This window comes from Pipistrellus kuhlii, unplaced genomic scaffold (genome assembly GCF_014108245.1).
Source record: "Pipistrellus kuhlii isolate mPipKuh1 unplaced genomic scaffold, mPipKuh1.p scaffold_m20_p_27, whole genome shotgun sequence".
NCBI classification, from domain to species: domain Eukaryota; kingdom Metazoa; phylum Chordata; class Mammalia; order Chiroptera; family Vespertilionidae; genus Pipistrellus; species Pipistrellus kuhlii.
In genome coordinates, this window is record NW_023425526.1 from 2,839,694 (window position 1) to 2,856,291 (window position 16,598).

Genomic DNA, 16,598 nt, shown 5'->3' on the forward strand with positions numbered 1-16,598 from the left:
AGGGCTTGAAAACGTAGTCTTTTTGCCAGCTCCTTGCTGAAGGGAGGGATTCTGTCAGAAAGGAGGAACTGGAGGGTCAGCGGCAGACCCCCGCAGCCTCTGTGAAGCTCCTCTGTTAGGTGAGTTTGTAGACTCCCAGCTTGTTCCCTGCTGGAGCCCAGGTGCTCAGTGCTGGTCAGAGGGCTTAACTTTACATTTGACTGCATTTGCTGTTTTGCCTTTCAGAAAGTTAGGCCGACTTGTTCCCCATCCCGATGTCAAGAGAACATGCTTCCCACAGATTTGTAGTCACGGCCATTGCCAGTCTTCTTGCTGGTGTGATGGTAAAATAGGCTTGTGATTGTTTTTTAAAATATATTTTTATTGGTTTCAGAGAGGAAGGAAGAGGGGGAGAGAGACAGAAACATCAATAATGAGAGAGAACAATTGACTGGCTGCTTTCTGTATGCCCCCTATTGAGTATTGCCTGCTGCCCAGGCTGGTGCCCTGACTGGTAATCAGATTGTGACTTCCTGGTTCATAGGTAGATGCTCAACCACTGAGCCATACCAGCAGGACTTGTGATTGTTTTGATTTGCATTCATGGACCTGAGCTTCATGTCATATGCTTTATGATCTTTTCTGTTTCTTCTTTGTAAATTGCCTTTTCAGTTCTTTTGCTTGCCCATTTTTATAAGGGATTTTTAAAACTTTTACTGATCTATTGGTATTTTTGTAATATTTTAATAATAATGATATTAACTCCTGAAAATTTGTGACAGGTGTTTTCTTTGTTGACTTTCAACCACATTTATTTTTTATGCAGCTAAGTCTGTCAGTGTTTCTTTTCATGTATGATTTCTGGTCTGGGCATCAAAATTGGAAATGGCTTCTCCCTCTCAGGATTATTTTCTCCTTATGCTGTTTGAGTTCTTTTGTTTGTACCTTTATTTCACTTTTTATTTTCATTTGAATGAATTCTATCTGGAATGTATTTTGATTAAATTTTTTCTTTACCTCTATCCTTGTAATTTTCCAAACAATCAACCACATGTTGAAATCTTCCCACTGATTTTTTATATGCCCCTCATGTAAATTCCCATCTACACTCAAGTCTCTCTGAAAGTCATTGTATTGGTTGATTTTTGCATTGTGTAAGAAAAGCGCCTTATATTTCAATCATTTTTCAGCCCCATCATAAAGAAGAGGGCCACGAGTCAAGTGAAGAAGACAGTGAAGGTGATGTGGAGGTGGCGGAAGAGGCAGCACAAGGAGCACAAGCTGAGCATAGGTACCAAGGCCTGGGGGGATATCCAAGTAAAATAAATTAAAGGTTTGGGAAACTTTGTTTATTTTTATCATTGTAAATAATTCAATTTTTTTTGGTAAGAGACCACTTACAGTTTGTGAATAGTACTTTTCATATTATTGTTTGCTTACTTTAATTTTGTGATTGTTCTTTCTTTGCTACATCTGGATAATGTTAGGTTTTCAGAACTTACTGACAGCTCTGGCTGGGTAGCTCAGTTGGTTACAGCATTGTCCGATAGGCCAAGGTTGTGGGTTCAGTCCCCGATAGAGCTCATACAAGAAACAATAAATGAATGCATAAATAAGGGGAACAACAAATTGATATTTCTTTCTCCCATTCTTCCTCTTTCTTCCTCTCCCTAAAAAACAAACAAACACACCCAAAAACCTTTTCTCTCACAGTTTGGAAAAGGAAAAAAGGACTTACTGATAGTTATGTACTTCGTTCTTTGATTAATGAAGTTGCCTAACTAAGTGAATAAGCGTGACCTGTCTGTGCATTCACGTTACTGTTTTGTCTTCCAGAACTGATTCTCACTGGAGTGCTGTCCAAAAAGCTCTCTCAGAGGTTGGTACCTCCTGTCTTGTCAATGATGTCTCACTCTGTTATCTACCAGTTCTGCTAGAGTTCATCAAAGCAAGATGGGGCTTTATGAAGGAGCGTTGGATGTGAGACAGGGTGCAGGCCTGGACGGACAGAGCATGAAACATGTGCTTCTGGTTAGTGAGCCTGCACTCCAACCAGCATTCCCCATCAGGTCTTTTCTGTAAGAAGAGTAGATTTGAGAGCTTGGTCATCTCTCTCACTGATTCTGCCTGCATCTTCTATCATTTAGGTAAAGACTGCTGCTAAATTTTAGTTAGTAGGAAAAATTCTAGAAACCTCTAAAAGTAAGAAATTATTTATAATCTTATCACTTAAAAATTACATAGAAAAATGAAAATTCACTTCCCCCATAAATAACCACCATTAGCAGCTTAATAATTATTCTTTCTGACTTTTTACCCTGGGTCTCACATGGACATGCTTGTGAGTGCATGTGTGTGCGTTTATGTGTGTGTGGTGTACACCTATATACAAAAAAAGCCATTGTCAGTGCATGTGAGTTTATGACACTAACTCATCTGTTACATGACGGTACATTGCGGGCTGGGACAGCAGGGGGACATTTTGATGAGGGATGTGCCGGAGCACAGGGCTCAGTCCACTGGGCACAGCTTGAGGCTTAGGTCCTTGGGGGATGCCAGGATTCAGTGAAGGCTCCTCTCAGGAACTTGGGGGTAAATTGCTGTGTTTGTTCACTAACATCTGTACACTGTGCTTTCCTTTCTGGGTTGCACTTGCTGTAAATGATAAAGACAATACTGTAGAGGTGAGGGAAACATGAATGAAAACAGCAAATTTATTTGTTTTTAGCATCTTCAGCAGATAAACACTGTTGATGTGCTGACCACGATGGGGGCCATTCCCGCTGGGTTCAGGCCATCCACACTCTTCCAGCTGCTGGAGGAAGGTAACAGTCCAGGTGCTCTCAGCCGCCACAGATCTTCGTTAAGCTTTATGTCTGATTTCCTTGTTTTAGCCCAAATAAGTTACTTAAAAAGATGGTGAGCCTCGCATCTCATTGGTGCTCACTCATTTTTTCCTCATCTGTCCCGTGTCAGTGGAGGAAGGACCCCTGATGCGATCAGAGGCCAGCCTGTCTTCCTGTGTTCCTGTACTCTGGGCTCCAGTCTCTTCCCTTTATTCCAGAAACATGGCTCGTTCTTGTCAGCCCCTCCCTGTATCCTCAGCTGGACCCACCACTTCCCTCCCCAGTGACACTGGCAAGCCTAGAGCCTCCCCACTCTGAGAACCAGCCTCTCCAGCCTGCCCCTTCCCAGGCTAAGCCTCCCTTTCTCTGCTTTTCTTCCAGAGTTTCCTCCATTCGCCTTTTCTGTTGTCTTACTTGTTCCTGGAGTTCCCTTTACTTGACAACATTTGTCCATAAGAACATTTTATTTTATTTAAAAAAATATTTTTATTGGTTTTGTAGAGGAAGGAAGAGGGAGAGAAAGATAGGAACATCAGTGATGAGAGAGAGTCATTGATCGGCTTCCTCCTGCATGCCCCCTACTGGGGATTGAGCCCACAACCTGGGCATGCGCCCTGACCAGGAATCAAAGCACAACCTTCGGGTTCATAGGTCAACACTCAACCACTGAGTCACCCTGGCTGGGAATCTACTTAATTTTTAAATGTTTCCCCCACTCAACTGTAAGTGCATGAGGGCAGGGCCACATTTCTCTGTTCTCATTTGGGTTTCCAGGTCTTAGCATAGCACCTGGCACAGAGTAGGAAGTCAAAGATGATTTCTGCAATGAATATATGATTTTGTGATAAGTATTCTTCATGACTAAAGTTTGGGAGAACAGTATCAAATGGTTTTGTGTAAAGAAGTAACGTTGCCGAGACTGGTTTGGCTCAATGGATGGAGCGTCGGCTTGGGGACTGAAGGGTCCCGGGTTCGATTCTGGTCAAGGGCGTGTACCTTTGTGGCAGGCATATCCCCGGTGTGGGGTATGCAGGAGGCAGCTGATCGATGACTCTCATCCATGTTTCTAACTCTCTGTCTCTCTCCCTTCCTCTCTATACAAAATCAATAAAATATATTAAAAAAAAAAGAAGTAACGTTAATGATTATATATTTTTCTAAATTTCCAAAAAAAATATTTACAGATTTCTTGAATCTTACAAAAAATATTTGAATGGATCACCTTCATCACGGGCCATGTTATTGGCCTAAGAGGCTTTCAGATCTTTCTTAAAGTTGCTTGGTGATCAGCTCTTATGTGTTTCTTCTATCTTTGTGTTTCCTGTTTTTTGTCTGTAAATCCTGATTAGTGCCTCTGTTTTAGGAAGCCAATTCACAGGAAGCAGCTGGCCTTTTGGATGTCTGTTTCTTAAGTTTATAGCATAGCATAATGGATTTTTGGTTTTGAATTTGATTCCTTTCTTTGTAAGAAAATAAATAAAACATTATTTTTGCAGGGAATCAATTTCGAGCAAGTTACTTTTTACAGCCAGAGCTCACTCCTTCACAGCTGGCCTTCAAGGATCTCCTGTGGGATGCTAAGACAGGCACTGTAAGTGTAGCTACTGAATTACAGCTTTTCCAGATTGTGTCATGGTTGCAAGTATACCAGTAACATGCAAATTGATTAATGCATTATTAAAAACAAAGACATTGTTTCTGATCTGTGATTTTGAAATACTCAACGAGTTTCATAGCTAAGACAAAACTTGGGTTTGTGATGTATTTTGTTTCTATTCTCCATAGCTCTCTTCTCCTATTGTTAAAAAGGAAATAATACCTATCTCAGTCATTCTCTGCCTCAATTTCTTCATCTATGAAAAGGGAATAAAAACAATACTTGCCACATGGGGTTATTGAGAGAATTATGTGTGTGAAGGGCAGAGAATAGTGCCTAGCTCATGATGATAACTCAGGAAATGTTAGCCACTATCACTATCATCATCATTATTATTTGTGGGAAGCACAGGACTTGGTTGGAAAGTCTGGAAGGAGGATTCTCCAAAAGGTTGGGGGCCTCTAAGAGAACTTGCCAAAGGCGGCAGCTCCTGTCTTGACTTTTCCAAACAAGTCTGAGCCCCCAGTGTTTACGGAAATCTTTATGTTTAGTCTTTTTTTTTTTTTTTAAATATTTTTATTGATTTTTTTACAGAGAGGAAGGGAGAGAGATAGAGAGCTAGAAACGTCGATGAGAGAGAAACACTGACCAGCTGCCTCTCGCACACTCCCTACCGGAGATGTGCCCGCAACCAACGTACATGCCCCTGACCAGAATCGAACCTGGGACCTTTCAGTCCACAGACCGACACTCTACCTCTGAGCCAAACCGGTTTCGGCTTTATGTTTAGTCTTTAGATCACCTTGCTTAAAGGACACTGCAAATGCATGTGTCTTCTCAAGGCTACTTACCCTGCTGATAGTATCGAGAAGATAATTTTAGTTCAAGCTGTTGGTACAATAGGTACAATAAAAGCCCAAGGAGGCAGGTGAATGGGTCTTTTTGGTTCCTATAGCTAAGCAGTCCCTTAGCCCTCTCTTTCACAGAAACGTGTGTCAGAGTAATCATTCATCCATCGCTCAGGGTCTGCTGGTCAGCCTCAGCAATTATTATTATCAACATTATGTTAATTAAGTAAGAACAAGTACTTTCTGATTATACTTTTTTTTTGATTCCTTAGAGTAAAGGATTTTTGTAGGAAACACTCTTCATTTAGTTTTACTCTCCAACTCTTTAGCAGATCTACACCATGTTGGAGTGCATCACTCCCCTTCCTGTTTATCTTCCACTTTCCCCTTCCTGCCCCAGGGCCTCAAGGAGGGAGCAGATTTACTGTGGTCAGGTGTTGTGGAGAGGAGTAGCATAGAATTTTAGTACCGCTTTTCCTCTCACCCCAAGAATTGTCTGGAACCTTCTTTGTATTAAATATCTCTTATTGCAAGTCAATAAAGATGTTGTATTTAGTCTGTTTAGTGTATTAGTACTGGAAAACTGGAATAAATGGCATTTCATTTTATGAATTTTACACCCAGTTCTCATTTCTTAAAATGAAAAGGTGAGGCTTTTAGATGTTGCCTTATTTTATCAATGATGTAAGTATTTTATTTTATTTTATTTTATTTTTTTTAAATAAATTTTTATTGTTCATATTATTACAAATGTTCCTTCCCCCCACTTTTCACCCCACCCTCTGCCCTTTCCCCACCGGCCATTGTCCTCATCCATAGGTGCACAGTTTATGTTCAGTCTCTTCCCACATCCCCCTCTCCCCTTTTCCCCAAGAGTAAACAGTTCACTCCCCTTCCATACCTCTGATTCTATTATATTCAACAGTTAATATTGTTCATCAGATTTTTTTTTTTTAGTTTCCTTGGTTTTTAGATTCACTTGATAGTTACGTATTTGTTGTTCATAATTTTTATCTTTATTTACTTTCTCTTCTGAAAGAACCCCCTTCAGCAATTCATATAATTCTGGTTTGGTGGTGATGAACTTCTTTAGCTTTTTTTTATTAGTGAAACTCTTTATCTGACCTTCGAATCTGAGTGATAGCTTTGCTGGGTAGATTATTTTTGGCTGTAGGTTCTTGCTATTCATCACCTTGAATATTTCTTGCCATTCCCGTCTGGCCTGCATGGTTTCTGTTGAGAAATCAGCTGACAATCGTATGGGTACTCCTTTATAGGTAAGTACCTTCTTTGCTCTTGCTTCTTTTAATATTCTCTCTTTGTCTTTTGCTCTTGGAATCTTAATTATGATTTGTCTTGGTGTGGTCCTCTTTGGATTCCTTTTGTTTGGAGTTCTGTGCGCTTCCTGGACTTGTAAGTCTAATTCTTTCACCAGTGGGGAAAGTTTTCTGTCACTGTTTCTTTCAGTATGTTTTCGATATCTTGCTCTCTCTCATCTTCTGGGACCCCCATAATTCTGATGTTGGTTTGCTTGAAGTTGTCCCAGAGGTTTCTTACATTATCTTCAACTTTCTGGATTCTCTGGCCTTCTTGCTTCTGCGGAGGAGTGTCTTCTGGCTCTTTATGTTCCAAATCTTTGACTTGATTCTTGCGATCTTCCATTCTGTTTTTAGGACTCCATAAAATATTTTTTATTTCAGACAATGTATTCTTTATTTCTTGTTGATCCCTTATTATTTCTAGTTGATTCCTTTTCATATCCTCATAGGTCTTGTTTATTTTATCGGCCTTTTCTAGGAGATTATTGAACAACCTTATAAGTGTGGTTTTGAACTCTATATCCAGTCGCTTTTTGTCCTCCATTTCTTTCGTTTGTGATCTATTTGGTTTAGGCATTTTCGCAGGCATCTTTCCTGATGGGGCGGGGTTTCAGGGTGGAGCCTACAGCCTTGGCTTCCGTCAGCCCCGCCCTATGCGACTCCTGAGACTCAGGGTCCTTCAGTACTTGTTGCGAGCGCCTCTGAGAGAAATGTGCCCTCGATTTTCGCCTGCTGCCAAACTGTCTATGCTCTCCCCCAATGAGTCCGGTATTGGGGTTCAGTTCAGTTGTTAGTGGGATTGGAGGTGGCGTTCAGAGCAGTCTGGAGCCCCTGTCTCCTTCCCGTCAGGGCAATCCCGCGGCACAGCCGGCTTCTCTGCGCGCCTCCGGGACCTCCTTTCGCTGCTTCCCCAGAGTCCCGCCTTATAGCCCTGCTCCCTATGGATGAGCCTGGGTCCCCGGGGTCTGGCCTAGAATTGGGGTTCAGAGCAGTTGGAGCTGGGCCCAGCACAGTCGGAGCTTTTCTCTCCTTCCCGCTTGGGACCGCCAGTCAGGCACTTGGTCTCCCTCCTCTCCGGCTCTGTCCTCTCTGCGCGCCGCGTGTCTCCGTACCTTAGGCTTTTACAGCTCCTCCGCGCTTCCTTCTGGTTTTCTCCTTGCTTCTTGTAGAATTTCCAGTCAGTCGACTTTCCTGTAGTTCTGGGTAATGTCCATTTTATATTTTAGTTGTATTTTGTTGAAATTGTTGTGTGCGGCTGCGGCTAGTTGCCTACCCGAGCAGCCATCTTGGATTCTCTCTCTGATGTAAGTATTTTAAATGGAAGGACCATGATCATAAGGCAGAGAGTTAAGAATGGAAGATGTTCTTAAATTAGAAACCAGATGAAATTTGTTTATGGAAATTCTGAACTGTACTTGTGAAGGTGAACCAAGCAGTCATGTCCCATGGTCAGTGACTTCTGTCTGTCAAAACATCTGTTTGGGAAGCCAAGGAACAATGTAGCTAAGTGGTTGGAATTAAACCAAAGAGGAGCTGGCTGGAAGCTGTACATGCTGTGACCGTCTGCCCTCACCCCCATTGTGGAGTGACTGTGTGTGAATGAGCTCATACATCTTACCTGATTGTATGGTGGTTCTTCCCATCACAGTTTTATACATTTCCACCAAAGTGCAAATATTTCAAATATAAATTGTCATTAAAAATATATCTAAAATTTTGACTTAAATTAATCATACTAGTGACAGTTTTCTTGTGGGTGTATATTTGTTTGCAAAATTCTTTTTTTGTTATTTGTACATTATTATGTATATTTCCTTCCTTATTTATAAAAGATGCTTTGAAAATGAATTTTGTCTTGTTAGTCACAAAAGTGAACCTTTTCATAAATAATTTTTCTTAGATTAGGTCAAGAGCAAGTCGTGTTTCCTTGATCCTGACCCTTTGGAGCTGTAAAATGATTCCTGTTCCGGGAGTGAGCATCCAGCTCCTCAGCAGACACGTGCGCCTCTGTCTGTTTGATGGCAATAAGGTGAGCTTACCGGGGAGCACAGGGTTCACGTCAATTTGGAAAACATTTTGTTAGTCAACACGTTAAACATGTCCTGGCGGGGGACTGTGTCTCTGTTTCTTTATGTGTGCATGTGCATGTGCATGCGTATGTGTATATATAGGCATGTGTACATACATATAAAATAATACGTGGTCGAGTGCAAACTACATGGGTTTTGATGATATAGGCTTCACTCTGGCTCTTTCAGGGGCCAGAGTGTGATGTTGGCTAATCGTCCCATTTAAGGCCTCTTAGCCAAAAACTTTTCACTACAAAAAGATACTGATGCTTGCCTTCTAGTGTTGTATAGCTCAAGACTTAGGTGCAGAGTTGCATTTCTGTCAAACACACATCCCTGTATAACCCGCACCCCATCAGGAAGTGGAGCATTATCTCCCTTATGGAGCTTCCTTGTGTCCTTTTCCACTTGACTCTTCACTGATTCCTAGGAGAATATTTTTATTCAGTATCAAAAAAGAATTTGAATTACTTCTAAAAAAGTAATTGATTTGGCCTTGGCCAGTGGCTCAGTTGGTTGGAGCATTGTCCCATACACCAAAAGGTTGCAGGTTTGATTCCTGGTAAAGGCACAGACTTAGGTTGTGCGTTCGATCCCTGGTTGGGCTGTGTATGGGAGGTAACTGATTGATGATTCTCTCCCACATCGTCGTTTCTCTATCTTTCTCTCCCCTCCTCTCTCTAAAATTAATAAAAACATATTCTTGGATGACGATTACAAATATTGATTTGTTTGTGAGACAATATCTTTAAATGATGCTCAGATGGAAATGTATAGCTTTTAAAAAAATATATATTTTTTAATGGTTTTAGAGAGGAAGGGAAGAAGTAGAGAGAAATAGAAACATCAATGATTAGAGAGAATTATTGATCAGCTGCTTCCTGCACGCCCCCTACTGGGGATTGAGCCTGCAACTTGGCATGTGCCCGGACCAGAAATCCAACTGTGAATTGGTTCATAGGTTGATGCTCAACCACTGAGCAACACCGGCTGGGCTGGAAATATATAACTTTGATTGCATATATTATACTATTAGACAAGAAAAAGATTTAAAATCAGTGATCTAAACTAACTCAAGAGGCTAGAAAAGGAAGAGTGAGTTAAACTAGAAGGAAGTAGAGTGGAGGAAATAATAAAGGTAAGAATAGAAATTAATGAAACAGAAAACAGATGAACAAAAGAGAAGATCAGAAAAGGCAAAAGTTTATTATTTGAAAATATTAGTAAAATTGAGAAATGCCTAACAAGTAAGACTGATTAAGAAAGTTTAAAAAGGGAGAAAGAAAACAAATGATTAATATTTGACATGAAAATAGAACTTCACCACAGATCCCCCAGACATTAAAAGGACAGTAAGGGGATATTATAAACATTTTTATGCCAGTATATTTAATAATGTATATACATCAATTCCCTGAAAAACCACAATTTACTGAAAGTGAAATAAGAAAAAATAGATGACCTTTGTTAAAAAAAATTGAAACTGTAATTAAAAATCTTCCAACAAAGAAAACCCTAGGCTCAGATAGCTTCACTGGTGAATTCCTCCAAACATTTAAGGGAGAAATAATTACAAATTCTTCAAAAGATGAAAAGGAAATATTTTTGTAGGGCCAATGATATGTTATGCCAAAATACTACATTACAAGAAAAAAAAATTTCAAGAATAGTGTCCCTCATGAATATCAAAACTAAAATCCTAAAAAAAGTTAGCACATTGAATATCATGACTAATTGGGGAATATTGAACTTGAACTTCAGGAATTCAAATGTATGCACCTGTGCAACCAACATTTGATGTTTGAATTTATATAATTGTAATATTCCACATTAATAGAACTAAAGAACTAAGGAACTATAGATGTAGAAAAAGTATTTGATCAATTTCAAAACCCATTCATGATTAAAAAAAAATCCCAACACACTAGGAACAAAAGAGAACACCTTAAATTGGTAAAGGACAACAGGAGAAAACTGAAGCTAGCATCATCATTCTTAATGGTGGAATGTTGAACACTTGTCCCCTAAGATCTTACGAACAAGTCAAGGATGTCCAAGAAACAAAAATATAGTTCAGTTTTCTAAATGGACAAAAACCACTTAAAAAAGAAAATGTATGAAAAACTAAGAGGCATATAAAGAGATATTCAACATATAATAAGTTATTGGGGAAATGCAAGTTAAGACCACAATGAGAGTGATCTAATCATAGCCTACGTATAAGAAACCTACCTTAAATGTAATAAGTAGGGTGGGAAAACATGTAGCACTTAAAATATATTAATATCAGACAAAGTGGACTTTAGAACAAGACAGTTACCAGGAATAGAGAGGTACACGCATTATAGGGACAGTTCACCAAGATGTAACAATCCCCAGAGTGTTCACCTACCATCAGAGCTTCACAATGCACAGTGAAAACTGATAGAGCTGAAAGGAGAAACAGGCAAAACCACAGTTACATTTGGAAACTCTACTACTTCTCTCAGAAATCTATACAGCCCTAACTGGTTTGACCCCATGGTCAGCCTGTGGACTGAAGGGTCCCAGGCTCAATTCAGGCACATGTCCAGGTTGTGGGCTCGATCCCCAGGGTGGGGTGTGCAGGAGGCAGATCGTTGATGTTTCTATCTCTTGCTCTCTTCCTCTCTGAAATCAATCAATCATTATATATCCTATATAATAAAGATGTAATATGCAAATTGACCATCATAAGATGGCTACACCCACAGCGGAGGCAGGGTTCCCATAAGGAGCCATAATGAGCCATCAGCAGGGACCTAAGGCTGCGTGGAACCGGGCCAGGATGGGGGACCTGAGACTGTGCCCCCCTGCCCAATGGGGCTTGATGGGGGACCTCAAGTCATGCCCTCTGCCTGGTGGGGTTTGACAGGGGACCTCAGGCTGCACCCCCTACCTGGTGGGGCTTAATGGGGGACCTGAGGCTGTGCGTCCCCTCCCCCCCCCCCCCCCCCCCCCCCCCCCCCCTGGCACTGGGCCAGGGGACCTGATGCTGTGCCTCCTGCCCAGTGGGGCTTGATGGGGGCCCTGAGGCTGTGTCTCCCACCCAGGGGGGCTTGATTGGGGACCTGAGGCTGTGCCCCCTGCGTGGTGGGGCTTGACAGGGGTGGGGCCGGCTGGGTCTGGGTCTCAAACGATTTTGAGGTACATGCAGGTGGGTGGGGACTTGATTCTGGGTGCTGTGGTATGCCCCAGACTCTGACAGGAGGAAGATTTTCATATACATTTTACTAATTTTATTTCATCTCTGACACTTCTATTATAGAGAAAGGGCCAATAGCAATATTAAAATAATTCCTCTAATTCACTTTTAATGTGCATGAATTTTGTGCACTTGCCCACTAGTATATATACGAATTCTATGCAACAGGCAGATAGAAAATTAGTAAGGATAGAAAAGAACCCAGTAATAAAAACTGACAAACTAGATCTGATATTTGCACTTCACTCCAAAATAGACATTCTCTTAGGTGCATATGGAACATTCAGCAAGGTAGATGCTTCTGAACAAATTAAAAGGATTGAAATAATAAAATTAAAAAAAAATATGTTTGCCAACACTGATTTGGCTCAGTGGATAGGGTGTCAGCCTGCAGACTAAAAGGTCCCAGGTTTGATTCTGGTCAAGGGCATGTACCTTGGTTGTGGGCACATCCCCAGTGTGCAGGTGGCAGCTGATTGATGTTTCTCTCTCATTGATGTTTCTAGCTCTCTATCCCTCTCCCTTCCTCTCTGTAAGTAATAAAATATTAAAAAACATTTTCTTATTGATTTCAGAGAGAGAAAGGGATAGAAACATCTATGATGAAAGAGAATCATTAATTGGCTGCCTCCTGCATGCTTCCTACTGGGGATCGAGTCTGAAGCCTGGGAATCAAATCATGACCTCCTGGTATTCATGGGTTGATGTTCAGCCATTGAACCACACCTGATGGGCCAATGGTGTAATTTTTGATCTCATGTAATTGAATTAGAAATCAGTAACAGAAAGATAACTGGAAAATCCTTATATATTTGGAAATGGATTTCTAAATAAAGGGTTAAAAGGAAATTTCTAGGGAAATTAGAAAATATTTTGAACTGAACAAAACATAAAAATGTAGCATGTAAAGTGGATGCTGGTTAAAGCTGTGATTTCAGGGAAGTTGATAGCACTGCATGTTTACATTATAGATGGTAGTCTTGACTCTCCTTAGGGCGTGGCGCTTGAGTTGAGATTTTAGGGGTGAATTGGCCTTAAGAAGGTGCAGAGAATGAGAACTGTGTACACGGCCAAAGGAGCAGTGCAGGCAAAGTTCATGGTGGGAAAGGACTCGGGAAGTGGGAGGCCAGTGTTGCTGAGTGGGGAGAATTAGGAGAAGTACTGATTGGGTTGAAATGGGAGATGGCAGGAAGTAGAACCTAGGACAGTGTAGGCCATGGTGAAGGAGTTTCATCTTTATACTAAAAACAGGAGACCTACTGAGAGAAGTGACACAATGTTGGCACATGTTTGAGAAGATGTCAGGCTCCTCTCTGGAGATGGATTAGAGAGGACAGAAGGGACATGAGTAGACCATTTGGGGCCTATGGCACCGTGTGGTGGTGAATGGGCAGCAAGTGTCACCTTCAGGAAAACAAACCTGGAGGTAGCCTGCCAGGATCAACCCTGGCTCCACCAGCTGCTGAGTGTGGAATGCTGACCAAAGTACTTGACCTTGCTCTCCCTCTCATCAGTTCACACCTATTAGGGTCAGTGTGAGAGTTATTTAATGAGTTAGCATAAACACAGGGACATAGTAGGCGTGTGAGAGACGATGGTGATGACTTAGATGAGGAAGGTGGAGGTAGGGATGAGAGAGGTAAAACCAATAGGACTGGTGATGGATTGGATGCGGCTGGTGAGGGAGAGAGTGGGCTCTGTCCATGGTGCTGATGTACAGTTTGGTGGGGACACTGAAAGCACATCAGGTCTGAAGGGGTTGTGGTTTGCTTTTTGCTTATCCTGGTAGACCTCTAACTCATGGCACGAGAAAAGTGTTTTCCATTCATCTGAACTGGGAGTAAATGAATTTGTGATACAGGGACCCTGCCTCACTTCCACACTCTGCGCAATACCCACCACTGCCACACATGAGCCAGCAGGTGTCGCCAGTGGCCAAGAAAAGATGAATTGCCTGTTATATGAGAACATAAAACAAAGATTGAAATTTTATTTTGAATAATAAAAGTAATTTTACATAAAATAATAGAATTTTTGAAACCTATTTATGTCAACTTTCCAACTTGAGAAGTTATAGAACAAATACTGATTCTATTGACTTGAGTGCTTTAATAAATCTAATCCTCGTTCCAAATAAAAAGCATATTTGTAAAATTGATTAATGAGACATTGCTTGTTTCTAATACTGGCTGAGTAAGCTCCTTTCAGAATAGCTTTCCCAGTGGTGACAACTGTACATTCTGGGTGATGTACAAAAAGCAACTGTCTGAAAGCAGACAGATACTGGAGAGGAGTCTGAAATCCTTAGTCTGCTGGGGGGTTTCTCCTTAGTTTTTTTTTGTCCTAGGAAACATATCTGTAAACATAATTGTTTCAAGAGATGTCTGATATTTTAAAAAAATTTCCTTATTGATTAAGGTATTACAAATGTGTCCTTATTCCCCCATTAACCCCCACCTCCCATTCATGCCCCACCCCCCTATTGTCTGTGAACATTGATTAGGCTTATATGCATACATATAAGTCATTCGGTTGATCTTTTCCCCTTATCCCTATTATCCCCTATCTTCCCTGAGGTTTGACATTCTGATTGATGTTTCTCTGTCTCTGGATCTATTTTTGTTCACCAGTTTATGTTTTCATTATATTCCACAAATGAGTGAGATCTTGTGATATTTATCTTTGCCTGCCTTATTTCACTTAGCATAATGCTCTCCATCTCTATCCATGTTGTTGCAAATGGTAAGAACTCCTTTTTTTAAATTTTTATTTATTTATTTTTTTTTACCATAGTGTAGTATTCCATTGTGTAGATGTATCACAGTTTTTTAATCCACTTATCTGCTGATGGGCACTTAGACTGTTTCCAAATCTTAGCTATGGTGAATTGTGCTACTATGAACATAGGGGTGCATATATTCTTTCTGATTGGTGTTTCTAGTTTCTTGGGATAAATGTCTGAGATTTTGCTGCCTATGGTTTCTTCTAGGATTTTTATGTTTCACGACTTACATTTATGTCTTTTATACATTTTGAGTTTGTTCTTGTGTACAGTGTAAGTTAGTGGTCTAGTTTCATTTTTTTGCATGTGCTTGTCCAATTTTCCCAGCACCATTTATTGAAGAGACTGTCTTGACTCCATTGTGTGCTCTTGCATCCTTTGTCAAATATTAATTGAGCATAATGGCTTGGATCAATTTCTGAGGTCTCTATTCTGTTCCATTGACTTCTATGCCTGTTCTTTTTCTAGTACCAGATTGTTTTGATTATGGTATCTTTGTAGTCTAACTTGAAATCTGGTATTGTGATCGCTCCAACTTTGTTCTTCTTTCTAAAGATTGCTGCAGCTCTTCAGTTTTTTTTTGTGTGTGTGTTTTTTGTTCCATATAAACTTTTGGAGTGTTTGCTCTAGATCTGTGAAATATGCTGTTGATATTTTAATAGCATATTATAGATTGTTTTGTTAAGGATGTTGATCTACCAATCCATGAACACGGTATATTCTTTCACTTGTGTATATCTTCCTCTATCTCTTTTTTTTAATGTTACATATAAAACATTAATATTTAAGAATAAAAGCATTTTAAGTATAATAATATTACCAAAACTGTACTAACATAGTATGATCTCACAAAAGTTGTAGGAAATATTAAAAAAATCTGCAAATAACAGGATTACTTCTATAATATTCTGGAGTATTTCACACCCCCCCCCCTCTGTTTTTGTTCATCAGTGTATGTTGTTCTTTATATTCCACAAGTGAGTGAGATTGTGTGATATTTATCTTTCTCTGACTTGCTTATTTCCCTTAGCTTGATGCTTTTATTTTTTAATTTTTAAAAATAAATCTTTATTGTTCATATTATTACAAATGTTCCTCATTTTTCCCCCCCTCCATTGCTCCCCTCCACCAGGTTCCCATTCCATCCTCTGCGCTTTTCCCACCCCCCATTGTCCTCATCCACAGGTGCACAGTTTATGTTCAGTCTCTTCCCGCACCCCCACTCCCCTTTTCCCCGAGAATCGTCAGTTCACTCCCCTTCCATACCTCTGATTCTATTATATTCACCAGTTAATATTGTTCATCAGATTTTTTAATTCCCTTGGTTTTTAGTTTCACTTGTTGATAGTTACGTATTTGTTGTTCATAATTTTTATCTTTATCTTCTTCCTCTTCATAGAGAACCCCCTTTAGCAATTCATATAATTCTGGTTTGGCGGTGATGAACTCCTTTAGCTTTTTTTTTATTTGTGAAGCTGTTTATCTGGCCTTTGATTCTGAGTAATAGCTTTGCTGGGTAGAGTATTTTTGGCTGTAGTTTTTTGGTATTCATCACCTTGAATATTTCTTGCCATTCCCGTCTGGCCTGCATGGATTCTGTTGAGAAATCAGCTGACTATTGTATGGGTGCTCCTTCATAGGTAACTACCTGCTTTGCTCTTGCTGCTTTTAATATTCTCTCTTTGTCTTTTGCTCTTGGAATTTTAATTATAATGTGTCTTGGTGTGGTCCTCTTTGGATTCCTTTTGTTTGGAGTTCTGTGCGCTTCCTGGACTTGTAAGTCTATTTCTTTCACCAGGTGGGAGAAGTTTTCTGTCGCTATTTCTTCCAGTATGTTTTCAGTATCTTGCTCTCTCTCTTCTTCTGGGACCCCCATAATTCTGATGTTGGTTTGCTTGAAGTTGTCCCAGAGGTTTCTTATATTATCTTCAACTT

At 40.3% G+C, this 16,598-nt stretch overlaps 1 protein-coding gene across 2 annotated transcripts in view; it reads left to right on the forward strand.

Annotated features, from left to right (window-relative positions):
* NPHP1 (nephrocystin 1) overlaps positions 1-16,598 on the forward strand; it is a 70,722-nt gene that overhangs the window by 17,551 nt on the left and 36,573 nt on the right. For both annotated transcript variants that reach the window (XM_036454036.2, XM_036454034.2), the window contains exons 7-11: positions 1,170-1,270; positions 1,816-1,858; positions 2,708-2,804; positions 4,322-4,416; positions 8,490-8,618. In XM_036454036.2, coding sequence (XP_036309929.1) covers positions 1,170-1,270; positions 1,816-1,858; positions 2,708-2,804; positions 4,322-4,416; positions 8,490-8,618 — 465 coding nt within the window. The remainder of the gene's footprint in view (positions 1-1,169; positions 1,271-1,815; positions 1,859-2,707; positions 2,805-4,321; positions 4,417-8,489; positions 8,619-16,598) is intronic.